We start from the raw sequence: 16951 nt of genomic DNA on the forward strand, positions 1-16951 counted from the left end.
AAGAACACGGGGACACAGTCGGAAGCTTACTACACTGGGAAAATTTCACATAAACATGAAGAAGTTTTTCTTCATGCATGGAACCACAGACACTTGGAACAAGTGACCAAGTAGTGTGGTAGACAGTAGGACTTCAAAGCCTGACTTGATGTTATTTTGGAAAAATTCAGTGGATAGGACTGGCAGGCTTTGTTGGCCTGAATGGCCTGCTCTGATCCAGGTGGTTCTAATGTCTTGTCACCTCCTCTTGTATTTAACCAACCGAGACGGGCACATGTCACTCCTCTCTTCAAGTCACTAATATGGCTCCCTGTAGCAGTTGTGGCGGATGGCTGGGCCCCTTACCCCTTTGTGATCGAATGATCAGGAGAGAGGATATGTTCATGGCAATACCTCCCCTGGAACACGAGAGGGCAACCCCCCTGGACTGCATCAGGGCCATCTTAACGCATGGGCACACTGGGCAGTTGCCCGGGGCCCCACAAGCATAGGTGCCCCATCTATGTATGTTGTGACTTTTTGTCAATACATAAATCCTATACTTTACTAAACTATAAATATTTGTTATTGGGTTAAAAGTGGACATTGGCATTTGTCTTTGATTTAGTATCACAATCACCTCTGCCACCTCACGTGCAGGTATGTGTACGGATCTCACACACTACGTAACGTCAAAGCGTATATTTGAACGTCACTCCAACTCAATTCCATGCAAAGAAATTTTGCAAATGTTTGTGTTGAACACTTGATTAATAATAAATAATTCACAGTAATACCATATTGTGCCATCTCCATCTGTATGATTTAAAGCACAGGTGTCAAACTCTGGTCCTGGAGGGCCGCAGTGGCTGCAGGTTTTCATTCTAACCATCTTCTTCATTAGTGACCAGTTTTTGCTGCTAATTAACTTCATTTGCCTTAGTTTTAAATGATGTGACTCATGCCCCTTAATTGTTCCTTTTTCCTTCATTAGCAGCCAAACAATAATGAGACACAAAACAAGCTGCCACATGACCAGCTCACCTATGCCCATCACCCAGTATCTGAAACTAAAGGCTGATCTCTCAGGTCACCAAAACATTTTGACGGTTTGATGGTTTTGGAAATGTCTGCTGTGGCAGAATGAGAGCAACAACAAGCCATGGAATTAAATAACAGGCTTACTTAACAACAAGAATTAGTTTCTCATTAAGAGATTGGTTGGAGTGAAATTGGTTGGAGTTTGAAATCCCAGTTTAGCTGGTCATCTGTTGACTCGTTTCACATCTCATTTCTGTTTGGCTGTCATTTAATGAAGAAAAGAATAAATTCAGAGGACTGAATCCTTCAAAACAGGGCTAATAAAATGAAGGGAAAAGGAGTTCATTAGCAGTGAAAACTAATTAGGAAAAGGGTTACAATGAAAATCTGCAGCCACTGCGGCCCTCCAGGCCTGGAGTCCAACACCCCCGGTAAAGTATCTCTCTATTATAATGAAAAAATCTTGGGACAAGACGAGACTAATCCTGCAATGAGATGTGACTTCTTGAAGAGACTTTTTGGAAGGAAGTCCCGTGAGGTGGAAAATTTTACCATGAGATTCTTTCAAGTCGCGCCCTACTTACAACTATTTTCAAACAAGACCATGGTCATCTGGTGCATTCCGGCACTTAACCTAGACAAACACCAACCCATTAAAGGGCTTACTTATGAACACACGCAGACACACACACACTTCCGAAGATCCTGTTTAGAATCACCCATTTATCTATATATGGCAGCGAAAAAATGATGAAATCAAATGAATTAACGTGAAAATTATCGATCGGTTACACGGCAAATTGGTTAAATGCGTATCAATAGACTATGATGAAACAGTTGGTGGTGATGGTGAGGAAGATGAAAACATTAACTTACAATATCCCGTAGAATAGCTACAACTGTTAACACCATCCGGTCTTCCACCACAAGCATTACTGTTTAAAGAAGGACGTATCGTAATGTTATTGTGTAATTTATGTCTGAGTGATGGGCTATGCAATAGGATAAGATTAGTTGCATTCAAAATTGGTCGAACAATTCTAACGTGTAAAATTTTAACAGGCAACAGGAGAGGCAATGTAGTACATCTTCAGGGGATAACATTAGACAACAAAGGAGATCTTGATATGCCATTCGTATTAAAACATTTACGGTTTCCCATTAGAATAGCTTCTGCTATGACAATTAACAAATCACAGGGACAAACATTTCAAAAAGTCGGTTTATTTATTAGAGAGAAAGAAACGAAATTCACTCACGGGCAATTATACGTTGCATTGTCACGATGTAACTCCAAACACAGAATCAAAATTCAATGTGATATTGAAGAAAAGTTCATTCCAAATATTGTATTTACTGAAGTTTTTAAGTAAAAGTGAAAATAATGCAAATGTAGCAATTCCCATAAAAATAGCAATCTCTTTAAACTGTATATGCAGTTAACCAAACCTGGGGGTTGGCAAGCAAAGCGAGCAGGGGGCAGAGCCCCCTTAGTCACTTATATACTAAAATGTTTGTGTTTTTCAAGACTCACGTTATATTGTTCAAACGTCAGTGTTGATTAATTTTTGCTGTACAGCATGTTTTTTAATGTTTAAACATTGATTTTCTTGGAAGCACCAATACAATAAATATATATTTAATTTTATCGACCATTTACATTTTTATTCCTGCGAGTGGTTGTGTAGGTAGGGGCCCTAGAGCACTGCTTTGCAGGGGGGCCTATAATGCTGTTACGATGGTCTTGGAAGCTCAACCCTGCTAGGGCCCATGGCCACCACCAAGGGGCGCCGGGACAATTCCGAAGCCCTGGACTGCAGCACTTACGCCTCACCCAGAAATGCTGCCAGAATCACAGAGAACCTGGAGCACTTCCAGGTGCAGTATAAAGGAGGCCGCCTCACTCTGTTCGAGGAGCCAGAGTTGGGAGGAGGTGGATGAAGGAAGGTCTGTGAATGGGAAAAGGAAGGAAGCAAGGACTGTGACTGTGCTTTTTGAACTGTGTTCTACTTGTGCGAAATGGGGGAGCAGTTCATCCCCCACCATTCTAGGTGTCAGCATCCCTCTTATGGAGTCCCACTCTGGACACCCGCAGGGCTGCCTGAGAATTTGGGAATCCAGAAGTGCAGCCCTGTGGGACAATAGAGGGAGTCACCTGGGAGAGGACCTTCCTGGCTTAGATATAACCCGGAAATATTTCCAGCGGGCCTCATTATGTCACCGGAGGTGCTCCTGGGTTCTCTTCTAAAAGAGCCCACTGCTGTAGCTTGGGAAGTCAGAGTCGGAAGGCAGTGGGTGAAATTCAGCAGAGGTGGAGAAGGGAGAGGAATTGTAAAGCATTGAATATTTGTTGTGTACTTCTGTCTTCTTATTGGGGAAGGAGTGAGGTAAAGTGCCTGGAAGAATAATATAAAATCAATTATTTTATTCTATTAGTATGTGTTGTATTACTAGTACTGTGGTTTATGGCTCTCTGGCGCCCTCGTGTGGTCACAACATACAGGCACAAATACATATATCCGTCATTATACACAGAAGTGAGATATGGTGTCCCGCAGGGCTCAGTACTGGGACCTTTATTATTTTCAATTTACATGCTTCCACTGGGATCTCTCATTAGGAAACATAATGTTAATTTTCACTCGTATGCAGATGACACCCAGTTATACCTTTCATTTAGATCAAATGAAGTTTCTCTGATGTCTTTAATTAGTTGTGTTAGTGAATTAAAGGAGTGGATGGATGAGAACTACTTGTCTTTAAATACGGATAAAACAGAGATGTTAATTGTTGGAGGGAATGACGCTGATCACAGCAATATTCTGTCATCATTTAACTCAGTTGGAATCACCATTAATTTTACTGAATCAGCCCGCAATCTCGGAGTTATCTTTGACTCTAGCATGTCATTTAAAGCGCATATTACAAAGTTGTCCAAATCATGTTATTTCCATCTTAAAAATGTTGGGAAATGAAGGCGCTTTCAAAATAAACAGGATTCTGAGAAATTAATTCCTGCATTTATTTCTAGTAGGATTAACTACTGCAATGTTCACTGGATGTTCAAACTGTTCTTTATTCAGCCTCCAGTTAATGCAAAATGCTGCTGCAAGAATTATTACAAGAACAAGAAAATACGAACATATAACTCCAGTTCTTAAATCCTGACACTCGCTCCCGGTTAAGTTTAGGGCAGATTTCAAAATCCTCCTTTTAACATTTAAAGCATTAAATGGCCGAGGTCCGGCTTACTTGTCTGAACTTATCATGACTTACAAACCTGAGCGCACATTAAGATTTCAAGATGGTGGTCTGCTTTAGATTCCAAGAATTATTAAAATAACAGTGGGAGGTCAAGCTTTTAGTTACAGGACCCCCTTAACTGCGGACTGGTCTGCCTGCTACTATAAGAGATGCCCCTTCAGTTTCAGCTTTTAAATCACAGCTGAAGACTCACGACTTCAGTTTAGCATACCTGACTAGAGCTGCTGATTAACTGTGCAGACTGCATCTCTGTTGTTAGTCATTAGCACTAAAACATAAGTAACATGACAGTTAGAATTTGTTACTAACCCTCACCTATTCTGTTTCTCTTCTTGGTACTCAAATATAGCATTTGGTGCTACGGCCCACCTGCCAAGTTGTTTTGCCTGCCTAAGGTAAAGCCATCCCTGATGGAGGAGCGCAGGAATCGTGGGAAAGAGGGGTCCTTTAATCATATTAGCGCTATTTCAGCTGTGGAATGGCAAACAGGAGGAGACAGCTTGATGGCTGAGGTCTCCAGGACTCTAAACAAATCCAAATCATATTATGTGATATCATCTACTGTTAAATTCTCCTTCGAACTTGTAAAATTTTTATTTTGACACTGTATTAAGGATTTGTTCTATTGTGTTCTGTGTATTGTATTGTATTGACCCCCTTCTTTTTGACACCCACTGCATGCCCAACCTACCTGGAAAGAGGTCTCTCTTTGAACTGCCTTTCCCAAGGTTTCTTCCATTTTTTTCCCTACAAGAGTTTTTTTGGGAGATGCAGGGCCTTTTAAAGCCCATTGCGGCACTTCTTGTTTGATTTTGGGCTATACAAAAAATAAATTGCATTGTATTGTATTGTATACACATAGGAGGCCATCAAAGGGCTTTACTGAGGGTAAGACGCCGAGTCGGAGGTTGATGAATTGCACTAATGTCTTTTCTCCCTCTTCTACAGATCATCAGAAGGGAAACCCAGCTAGATCTCTATCAATTTCCACATCCCCTCCTAGACCAAACCCTCCTACTGACCTCCCTTCCTTCATGGACCTGCCTCTTCCTGCCCACCGCCTATAAAAGTCCAACCACTTCCTTCAGTGTCTGTTTTGGACTCAGTCTTTTGAGATGACTCTCTTGACAATCACTGTGGTGATAAATTGCTGTATAATATACGGGGCAGATCTCCAAATCTTTCTCAGTTCTGTCACCCTTCCATACAACACCCACTTAAAATTTTAAATAAGTGGTACTGAAGGTTCTACAGTACAACGTGTTTTAACTTGACGGGGCCAAAGCCTAATAAATTTTCCTTTGTGATAATGATTGACTATAGCTGGTAGCTTCTCTGTGCCACCATAACAAGGGTTTGTTTGACAGGACCCATTGGGCTGACCAACACTCTGTACATCTGAGAAGTCCAAGGAGCTCAGTGAACATCTAAGAAAGATAACTGTAGATTGACACAAGTCAGGAAGGTCTCTTGGAGCCATTTCTAGGCAACTGCAGCTTCCAAGATGATCAGTTCAAATAAGTGTACAAAAGTACCAGTTACTGGGAGGTGTCCACACTTTCCCAAGGTCTAGAAGAAGATCCAAACTGTCATCCTCACCTGAAAGGAAATTGGTTAGGATGTTCAGGAACAAACCCAGGAACCACCAAGACCCAAGCCTGCCATGAACTGGAAACTGCTGGAACACCAGTGTCACTGTCTACGGTCAAGTGAATTTTACCTCAGCATGGACTGAGAGGGTGCCATCCAAGAAAAGAGGCCCTGCTCCAATATCGACACCTTCGAGCTCGACTGAAATCTGTATCTGCCCACACGGACAAGTAAAAAAGACTTCTGGAGGAAAGTTTTATGGTATAAATTGAGTAATTTCGCCCACAATGACAAGAGGAATATTTGGAGTAATGAAGACCCAAGAACGTTGTACCAGCTGTGAAGCATGGTGGTGGTACCATAATGCTCTGGGGCTGTTATGCAGCTAGCAGTACTAGTACATGGAATAATGAAGAAGAAGGGGGACTACCTCCAAATTCTTCAACATCACCTCAGATCAACAGCTGGACGGTCTCAACTTAGACGCAATTGGCTTCTCCAACAGGACAGTGGTCCCAAACACACATCAAAACTGTTTGTGGAATGGATAAAGCAGATTAACACAAAGCTTTGGGAATGGCCTTCCCAAAGTCCAGCCAGGAAACCAACAGTTCTGTCAAAAAGAGTGGCCAGATATCCCACAAGAATTATGCCTGAAGCTTGTTGATGGCTACCAAAAGCGTAAACCAAAAAAACCAAAATAAATTCACCAAAGTCATTAACGATGTACAATATGTTGTACCAGCCATTCCAACCCAACAAAGGAGCCATTTAAAGAAATCATTGAAAGCCCACCATTACCATGACATTCAGGTCCATGATGAGGGGATCTAAACTTATGACCACGACTGTATGTTTACCTCTAAAAGCATCTGCCAAACAAATAAATGTAAAGATAAATAAATGTGAAGTTAACTTAAAAGTACTTGAGAGCTGGGACTTAAAAAGACCCCCTCGTCGCAGGTCTGACAAACGCAACGTCTGTGTACTGACTATGCTGAGTGGCAGGGAATCCTAAGACAGATCACGGTAAGACGATACTCTAATGAAGCAAAAATCGTAAATTCATAGTGGTGTTGTGGAGTGAAATTTTGTATATGAGTTGATAAATATTTTGAATGTCTTTAATTGTAAGTCAGACAACGCAAATGTAATATTAAGTGTTTTATTTCACTGATGACAACAGCAATAATTTCATGTCTTAACCAAACTAGGGTTGCCAGACATCCTTTATATACGGGACATGTCCCATATTTGATCATTTTGTCCCCTGTCCCGTACTGACCTTTCAGGGACACCCAGATGTCCCATATTTAGTTCATTTTCAAATTTCGTAATGAAAACATATTTTTACTACCTTCTTACGGTACTTAGTTGTAACTTTATAAGTAATTATACTTTCTTTTCTCAGTTTCTCTTGATGAAAATAACGTAAATGTAACGAGGAAACGAGTGTTTGCTGCCTGTTTTCAACGTGTTCAGTTGCTCTGCTTGGCTCAGGACGGCGACACTCTTACTATTTTGCTCTCCAGCCGCACTGCTGTGCAGTTCTGGATCAGTATTGCCACATAACAGCGTCAACAGAGTGTGTTGTTACTACTTGCCACGGCCGACTCTTTTTCTAACTGCCTGTATTAAATAATAATAATAATATTTCTCTGTTGTCTGTATTAAATAAATATTTTAAGTAATTTCAGTTTAATAGAATTTTTTTGTATTAAATAATTTTCAAATTATTTGACTTTTGTTTTCCTCATAACCCATTAAATCCTGTCACACACGTGCGCATGGGAGGCAGTAATGGGCTTAAATGAAGGCAGTTCGGAGGCATGCCGGGATGTGGCAGAGTGCACTGACTCTTTTTCTCACTTCCCTGTAGACCATTCCTGGAAGACTCCATCTGGCTCTCTTGACATCACTTCCGGGACCGAACCAATGGAAACAGACCTTACCAGCTCCGGCCCCCCTGATGTCACGTCCGGGCCTGATCCAATGAGCGATGAACACATGCCCGATCCTTATGACCTCACTTCCTGTCTTCCCCTTTAAAAGCCTGCCCTTTTCCCCTTTTCCCTCAGTCTTGTTTTGGACTCCGTTGTATGCACTTCAGTGCTAATTATTGTGATAAAAACGACTTTTGCAGCCGGGATACCATATTACATGGGTGGCTGCCCCAAACCTTTATCTGTTCATGTCTCGTTATTGTGACAATCCTTACTTTACGGTTTTTAACTTATGGCTCTACTTTTATATAATATATTGGTCTGGGTGTGTAGGGGGCATGTATAAATGTGTATATATACTACTCAAAAGAATTAAAGGAACACTTTTTAATCAGAGTATAGCATAAAGTCAATAAAACTTATGGGATATTAATCTGGTCAGTTAAGTAGCAGAGGGGGTTGTTAATCAGTTTCAGCTGCTGTGGTGTTAATGAAATTAACAACAGATGCACTAGAGGGGCAACAATGAGATGACCCCCAAAACAGGAATGGTTTAACAGGTGGAGGCCACTGACATTTTTCCCTCCTCATCTTTTCTGACTGTTTCTTCACTAGTTTTGCATTTGGCTACAGTCAGTGTCACTACTGGTAGCATGAGGTGATACCTGGACCCTACAGAGGTTGCACAGGTAGTCCAACTTCTCCAGGATGGCACATCAATACGTGTCATTGCCAGAAGGTTTGCTGTGTCTCCCTGCACAGTCTCAAGGGCATGGAGGAGATTCTAGGAGACAAGCAGTTACTCTAGGAGAGCTGGAGAGGGCCATAGAAGGTCCATAACCCATCAGCAGGACCAGTATCTGCTCCTTTGGGCAAGGAGGAACAGGATGAGCACTGCCAGAGCCCTACAAAATGACCTCCAGCAGGCCACTGGTGTGAATGTCTCTGACCAAACAACCAGAAAGACTTCACGAGGGTGACCCAAGTGCCCCATGTCCACTAAGGGGCCCTGGATTCACTGCCCAGCAGCATGCAGCTCGATTGGCATTCGCCATAGAATACCAGAATTGGCAGATGTACCACTGGTGCCCTGTGCTTTTTACAGATGAGAGCAGGTTCACCCTGAGCATGTGACAGAAGTGAAAGGGTCTGGAGAAGCCATGGAGAACATTATACTGCCTGTAACATCATTCAGCATGAGCAGTTTGGTGGTGGGTTAATGATTGTCTGGGAGGCATATCCATGGAGGTCACACAGACCGCTACAGGCTTGACAAAGGCACCTTGGCTGCCATTAGGTATCAGGATGAAATCCTTGGACCCATTGTCAGACCCTATGCTGGTACAGTGGCTCCTGGTGCACGACAATTCCTGGCCTCGTGGTGAGAGTATGCAGGCAGTTCCTGGAGGATGAAGGAATTGATACCATTGACTGGCCACCACACTTTCCTGACCTAAATCCAATAGAACACCTCTGGGACATTATGTTTTGGTCCATCCAATGCCACCAGGTTGCACCTCAGACTGTCCAGGAGCTCAGTGATGCCCTGGTCCAGATCTGGGAGGAGATCCCCCACAACACCATCTGTCATCTCACTAGAAGCATGCACCGATGTTGTCAGGCATGTATACAAGAACACAGAAAGGACGTTATTAACCTCAAGGACTATTTCGGTGCACTCTCTCCATAGACGTCATTTTCTCTCCATGGTCACACTTCTGCAAAGGGGAAGCAGTCTGCATTTCTGTGCTGTTTTGCACTTCTTTCAATTGTCCCTCTTTAACCCTCCTAAAACTGACTTATTTCCCGTGTTACACTTTTGCAAGACCTTATTCTCGGTGTTAAACAACATTAAAACAGACAAAAGAAGGACTGAGAAAGTGCCTCCCTCAGGAATATCACAAGACCAAACCAGATTTATCAAAGTCAGACTCTCCAGCAACAACAACATTTATTTCCATAGCACATTTTCATGCAAAGGGTGTAGCACAGAGTACTTTAAAAGTTGAAGAAACTAAAAATAAGATTAGGCAACAATAAGTAACAAAGAATAAAGTAAGGTCAGATGACCGGGAGGATGAAAAAAAAAAAATTCCAGATGGGCTGGAGAAGTAAAGCAAAATCTGCAGGGGTTCCAAGGCTATCAATGTGCATGTTACCTTCATACCTTCAGTGCCTGTTTAATATAAAAAGCTCACCAACAAATGCTGACACAACAGAAGTCCTACTATCTTTGGGTGTAGAACTGAATGGGATTATCTATTTACACTAAAGAGATTCAGGTTTGGTCACAGTACATCTGCATGGATTACATAAGAGTCCACAAGCCCCACTCTGTGTTAAAAACACACACTCAGGTTACTTTATCCAGAATGAGATACTCAACAAGAGTGCCCGCTATCACCAATGCTTTTTGCACTAGCAATTGAACCACTGGCTATTCATCTCTGGAACAAACCAAAGATAAAAAGGATTATCAGAGAAGGACTCGAACAGAAGCTATCACTATATGCAGACTATATGGTACTTTAGATATTAGACCCACAATCATCTCTACCGCTAGCCTAAAACATTTCTGGATTTAAAGTAAGTGCCTTCAGCATGGCAAAGGTGCTATATAAATAAAATGTATTATTATTTTTATTATTATCTGTCAATTATATTAAAGAAGTTTTCAGTTGTGTCCACAATATTCAGCCTTAACCACTCCCCTCCACTCCACTCGCCCAATCATTACTCTGCGCACGTCCACTCTCCGTAACACCACATGACACTCTCAGTGCTGCTAACTCGTCCTTTAATGCAGTTGGTTATAATGGCAAGGCAGAAAAGCAAATGATCTGTTCAAGAACATTGAATTTTAGATTGCAATTGAAAAAGATTTTCCAAGAACTGATAATGAACGTCAAAAAAAGAAAATTAACAAAAAAGAGCTGCGTAATTATATTATAATAAAAATCAAGAACAAAGAGAAAAATCCAGTAAACAAGAAAAAGAAAAGAATATGTGAACAGAAATGCGAAAAGCAGCGTTTATTAAATGTAAGTTAGAGGATAAAGTAATGTAACTTTTTATTACGTTTTACTTTTTTACTTTTACTTTTTACTACATTTTATTATTCATTGGTATTTAAAATAGGCAGTTGTAGTAAAATACTTATTTTCTATCTATAACAGCTAAGGATCTCTTCATATACTCTTCTATATACCAGCTGTTTAAATACAGTCGCTTACTCTAACGGAGGGGCACCCTGATGCCCAACTGCAAGATAATGAGTGCCCAGTGCCTGCCCCCGGGGAACTGGCGAGTGAAGCAAGCAGGGGGTGGAGCCACCTAGTTATTGTTGTTATTAAAGTAAATTTAAATAAAATGTGTGCTGTACCATGCACCCTGTGCTGGTAGAGATTGGCTCCAGCAGAACCACTTGACCCTGTAGTTAGGATATAGCGGGTTGGATAATGGATGGATGGATGGAAGATGCAATACTTTGATGCTTAAGGGTGAGGGAAGAAAATGAATATTAAAAGCCGATTGAAACAGGGGAACTTTGTTCTTCTGCCTGTGACGATGTGGGTTCTGGCTCCACACTCCCATCTGATTTTGGGAACCCTTGAACCCAACACCGTCGATAATGTTACCGAGTGAGCTAGTCAATGGAGGCAAATAATTCCAGCAAGGGGAAGGTATACAAAAAGTGCAACAGTGCTTTTATTAAAAATCAACAAAACAAAAACAGTGTTCCTAAATAGTGCAGTACTCCAAGTTCTTCAATAAATAAATAAATAATCCATTAAATGAAAACGAGGAGGTTAAAATCAATAGAAAAAAACAATCCTTTAAAACGTGAGGTTAAATCTTCTTATGGAAGCAGTCTTTAAAACAATAACAAATCCGGTGCCTATTTTCTGTATGCATCTCACCTGCTTATCCCGTATGGGCTTAGCAGCAGGCAAGACGCTCTCTGCAGCTGCCCTCCTGAAACACACGCACGAGACTGGAGACCTCCCGATCCCTGGCTTCGGTATGGCACTCATCCCAGTCCCGGAGAACTTGGTTTCCCACAACGGCCAGGTCGCTCACGTTGGGGATTCCCACCACCAAGTCTCCCGACTTCCGCTGCCTTTCCATGGCCTCTCCGCGGCCAGCCGCCTTCCCTGGTCACTCCCGCTACCTGATCGCTCAGCGGGGCGACATCAACACAAACACCTGGGTGTCGGCCTAACACCCAGCTTCCACGCAGCTGTCCACGAGCGCTCATTCGCTCGCCTGTCCGCTCGCTCTTCGCGGCTCTCTCTCACCGACCTGCTTCCTCTACTGCTCCCGATAACCTCCGTCCTCTCCTTTCCTTTCACTCTCCGATCGTTTCTCCCCCCTAAAACCGACTCGCTTCCTTTTAAAATGACGAGGGCCACAGCAGCTGCAGCATTAGCCACGGGACAATCATGAATGTGGGCAGTTCCTCACCTGTGCACTAGGTGAGAAACGCCCACACCCTCTGATCGTCCCGCGGCCCACTATGGCCCAACGTCCCCTCGCTAAGCTGCGAGCACATCGATTATTTATTAAAAATGGCCTTTTCTCAACGAGCTGCGGACCCATATCACCACACTGCCTTGCAACGTGGAATCCATGTGCTCATCTGTCACTGAATAAAGACTGATTGATTGAACTATTCCTGTCTTCCTCATGGGTTACTTCCACATTAGACACGGAACACATGTGAAATGTATGTATTCCAAATAACGATATACTGTATTATTTACCCAATACAACTCCAGCCATCTCACACCCAGATAAACAGACTTGAGCAGGGAGAACTTCAGTTCCATCGGTGGGGAGGATGGGATTATCTATTTACACTAAAGAGATTCAGGTTTGGTCACAGTACATCTGCATGGATTACATAAGAGTCCACAAGCCCCACTCTGTGTTAAAAACACACACTCAGGTTACTTTATCCAGAATGAGATACTCAACAAGAGTGCCCACTATCACCAATGCTTTTTGCACTAGCAATTGAACCACTGGCTATTCATCTCTGGAACAAACCAAAGATAAAAAGGAGTTACTTCATGAGTTACTTCCACATTAGACACGGAACACATGTGAAATGTATGTATTCCAAATAACGATATACTGTATTATTTACCCAATACAACTCCAGCCATCTCACACCCAGATAAACAGACTTGAGCAGGGAGAACTTCAGTTCAGTTCAGTTCAGGATGGGATAGCAGGCTGCTTGCTGCTTGTGCTGATTGACACCTTTACAAAACAAAAGACGCTGATGGAGAGGTGTGAAGGAAATTATGGTGGCCTGGGATTATGAGTTTTTCGTAGGTTTCAGGAATTCTAGTGTTATACACTGTCAGTTAGGATATAACGGGTTGGATAATGGATGGATGGATGTGCTGTACCAAGTGAATTCTCTAGCACAGCCTACTACAGTAGATTGGATAGCCATTCATATTATCAAAACATGTGAAATATCTCTAACATAAAGATCTTCACCAATACAATTTTGGAAGGACCATAGATATAATCAAACAGGATGTTAACAGATGGTCCGTCCTCCATATCTCACCTTAGCAGGGAAGATTAACGCTTTCAAAATGGAACAAATGGATCTGTCAGCACACTTTGAAATGAAATACCATTAGTTAACCATTGATAGGAGAGAAGGCCAGGGAAACACACAATCCAAGCTGGTGATCACGATTTAAGGTGTCTTACCTGGACAGGTTAATGACATGGTAGATTGTTTCACATTCTTTTCAATGGTCATCTTAGAAACATCCCAACAAAAAAGTTGGTTTTGCATGATTAAGGCACAAGATTCGACTCCTTCAATTTGCTTTTTATCGAGAACTTCACTCCATATGTTGAGATCCGAGATATTCCCAGAAAAGGCATCGCTGAAGTTGCCCCCCAAAACATCCTGATCTTGTCCGATGATGAATACTCCATTTCCTTCAATATTTTGTAAAGAGTGAACACTTACACCAGAGTGTCCTTCTTTCCCATCGACAAAGATTGCCCATTTCCCATTTGATTTTTGCCAGGTGACACAAACGTGATGCCACTTGCCGTCATTTTCAAACAGTGCTCTATAGGCTGTGTGATGCCCGTGTACTATTAAGGCTAAGCTAATATCTCCTTTGTGGTCCTTTTGGCCTCTCAGTTGAAATTCGTTGATGAATGAAGGGGATGCATAAGAGAAAATTGTGGAGACATGTGAGGCTTTGGTGTCCCACTGCACCCTGCTGCAGACAGTTACAGCATGCAGGGCAGGAAACGTCAGCTGCACTTTTGCATGTTTTGTATGATTCGTATTTGGAAATGTTAACACTGGGAGTTGCATAGCTCCTGAAAAGAGAAGAAAAGACCAAACAGAAAATGAAAGAGTGAAATAATACTGGCAGAGACTTAAGAGACCACTAGAGCAAAATCATCAGTGTATGAATCAAACGCCCAGACACCTGCAGCCTGTTCACATATTCAGTATTCAGAGCCCTGCACCTTCTTGACACTTTATTGGGTTGTACATTTAACTTTAAACGGATGAATTTGCCATTGTTGCTCATCAGTCTGCATTTAAAACCCCATAATAACAAAGGAAAAATAGGTTTTCAGAAAAGTTTAAAAACAAAAACTGAAACCTCTCCATCATAGAAGAGTTCAGACCCTTTGCTGTGGCACTTCAAATTGTGCTCAGGTGCCCCCGGTTTTCTTTAATTCTCCTCGAGATGAGTCGAGAATGTGACTGGAGTCCAGCAGCGGCAAACTGAATTGAACTGGATATCATTTAGAAAGGCCCACCATGTGTGCCAATGCATAGAAGGTCCTTGGTGGGCATTGGAGCAAACGCAGCAAAAGATCCACTGTGTCCAGGTACAGGTCCGAACACCAGAGAAGATCCTATTGCTCTGTGGCTTTTGGACTTTATAACTCCTCTACTTTCTGTAGAGTGGCACCTAAAGATAAGTCTCTCATGTACAATAATCTGATATGTGCAACTGGTAAATGATTACACATCTGGTGTGGATAGATAGATAGATAGATAGATAGATAGATAGATAGATAGATAGATAGATATGAAAGGCACTATATAATAGATAGATAGATAGATAGATAGATAGATAGATAGATAGATAGATAGATAGATAGATAAGGCACTATAAGATAGATAGATAGATAGATAGATAGATAGATAGATAGATAGATAGATAGATAGATATGAAAGCCACTATAAAATAGATAGATAGATAGATAGATAGATAGATAGATAGATAGATAGATGTGAAAGGTGAAAGGCACTATAAGATAGATAGATAGATAGATAGATAGATAGATAGATAGATAGATAGATAGATAGATATGAAAGGTACTATATAATATATAGATAGATATTATATATTATAGATTTCCATTTACTTAGCACCAGTTTAACCCTGGGAGTTTTTTTTATGGACGTTTTATAAAATGTAAAAGGCCCCGCAATATCTACTGAGATGTGAATGGGCAATCTGTAAAACGTTACTGACTACTGAGTCTAAAATTACAACGGTCTTCTAGTAATAAAAACTTTACTCCATTTCTATGTGTAGTAGTAATCCCGTTCGATTAGAGATTTAGGTTCAGAACTGAAGGTGGCAGGCTTTACCCACCTGCTATCATTCTACGTGTGATCACTTGAGAACAAATCATATACTAAATTGGGTGCCGACTTACTTTTTTGGTTTTCAAACAGGTGTTCATGTTGACCATCATTCAGCCATATGGGCTTCTTCTGCTTCACTGCCAGGAGAAGTTTATTTATTTGTTCGATCTCGTCAGGTGTATTTAATGGCAATTTGCCAAAGCGATGTTTACAATGTTTATACGCTTGCCAGAAGTCCAGAGAATAACTCATATATTGATAAAAATTTTCTGAAGTCTCAAGAACAGACAGTGAAGTGTTCACCTCTAGAAAAAAAAAAAAAAAACAGTTAAGACCCCTTCATCACTGTGGGCACACATCCATTATGTTGCACTTCTATAATCATGAAACTAGGGAGAAATAACACAAAGAAATGCAACTGGGATGACAGGACCCTTTAATCTGTAGATTAGAGGATGTCTGTAATTTCTGATTTTGCGTGCAATAATAACATTTTTCCTTTTCCACTTTTTCCAATTTTTGGATATTTTGTGCTACATAATTGAGTATAACTGTCACAATCTTCATTCAAAATGCATGTCACATATATCAAAGCACAAGGGGGAGTCAAGCTAAAGTTAGAAAATGTGATTTATCAGAAAATGGAACAAAACCTTCACAAACCTGATGCTGTCATTTCTCAATGTCATCTCCACCCTTCTCAAAGCACTTGTGCCACCTGCCTGGCAGTGCAGGGATTCCAGCAGAATCAAAGGTTTTGTGATGCATCACACACATTTAAACTGATTTTACAAGTCCCATTCCAAATAGCATTCCAACAAAAGGTGCATCAGAAACATTAGCACTGCTTTTATATTCCCCTTTCAATTGGCATTTAATAGCGACGTATACATGACATTTTTCATTCCAGCAAATGGCGAACCACAAGCACTTGTATTAATAAATAGCATTGCAATTTCTATTCAAACAGACGGCGCATCACAAACATTAACACTGCTTTTAAAAATCCCACACCAAATGGCATAAAACAGAAGCATATGCATTGTATTTGTCATTATAGCAGGTGGTGCATCTCACACATTAAAACTGCTTTCACAATTCTCACTCCAAATGGCACAAAACAGAGACATTGCATTTGGCATTCCAACAAATGACGCATCAAAAACATTAACATTTTACAAATACCACGCTTAATGTTTTGTCTCGTCCTCGATATCTGTCTTGAATCGCCGACCACCCAGATGTTTATTTAGTGGTCCGATAAAGGTTGGAATCCCACAGTGTGAAATCTGGCGAATAAGGAGGAGGTGGCAAAACCTCAAACTTCAGTTTCTCCAGACAAGCCTTGGTGTTCTTGGCAGTGTCTGTCATTGTCTTGTAGCAAAAGGACCCCTTGAGATGATAGCCCCCACTGCTGGCATTGAATAGCAGGCTTCACATTGGTCTTCAGCGAGTCACAGTAACTTGCACTAGT

At 41.4% G+C, this 16951-nt stretch overlaps 1 protein-coding gene across 2 annotated transcripts in view; it reads right to left on the reverse strand.

Annotated features, from left to right (window-relative positions):
* The window catches only part of adgrd2 (adhesion G protein-coupled receptor D2), a 452918-nt gene that overhangs the window by 392689 nt on the left and 43278 nt on the right, over positions 1 to 16951 (reverse strand). For both annotated transcript variants that reach the window (XM_039762694.1, XM_039762695.1), the window contains exons 4-5: positions 15549 to 15782; positions 13551 to 14183 (exon numbers count right to left, since the gene is read on the reverse strand). In XM_039762694.1, the coding sequence (XP_039618628.1) occupies positions 13551 to 14183; positions 15549 to 15782 (867 nt within the window). The remainder of the gene's footprint in view (positions 1 to 13550; positions 14184 to 15548; positions 15783 to 16951) is intronic.

This window comes from Polypterus senegalus, chromosome 9 (assembly GCF_016835505.1).
Source record: "Polypterus senegalus isolate Bchr_013 chromosome 9, ASM1683550v1, whole genome shotgun sequence".
Taxonomy (NCBI): domain Eukaryota; kingdom Metazoa; phylum Chordata; class Cladistia; order Polypteriformes; family Polypteridae; genus Polypterus; species Polypterus senegalus.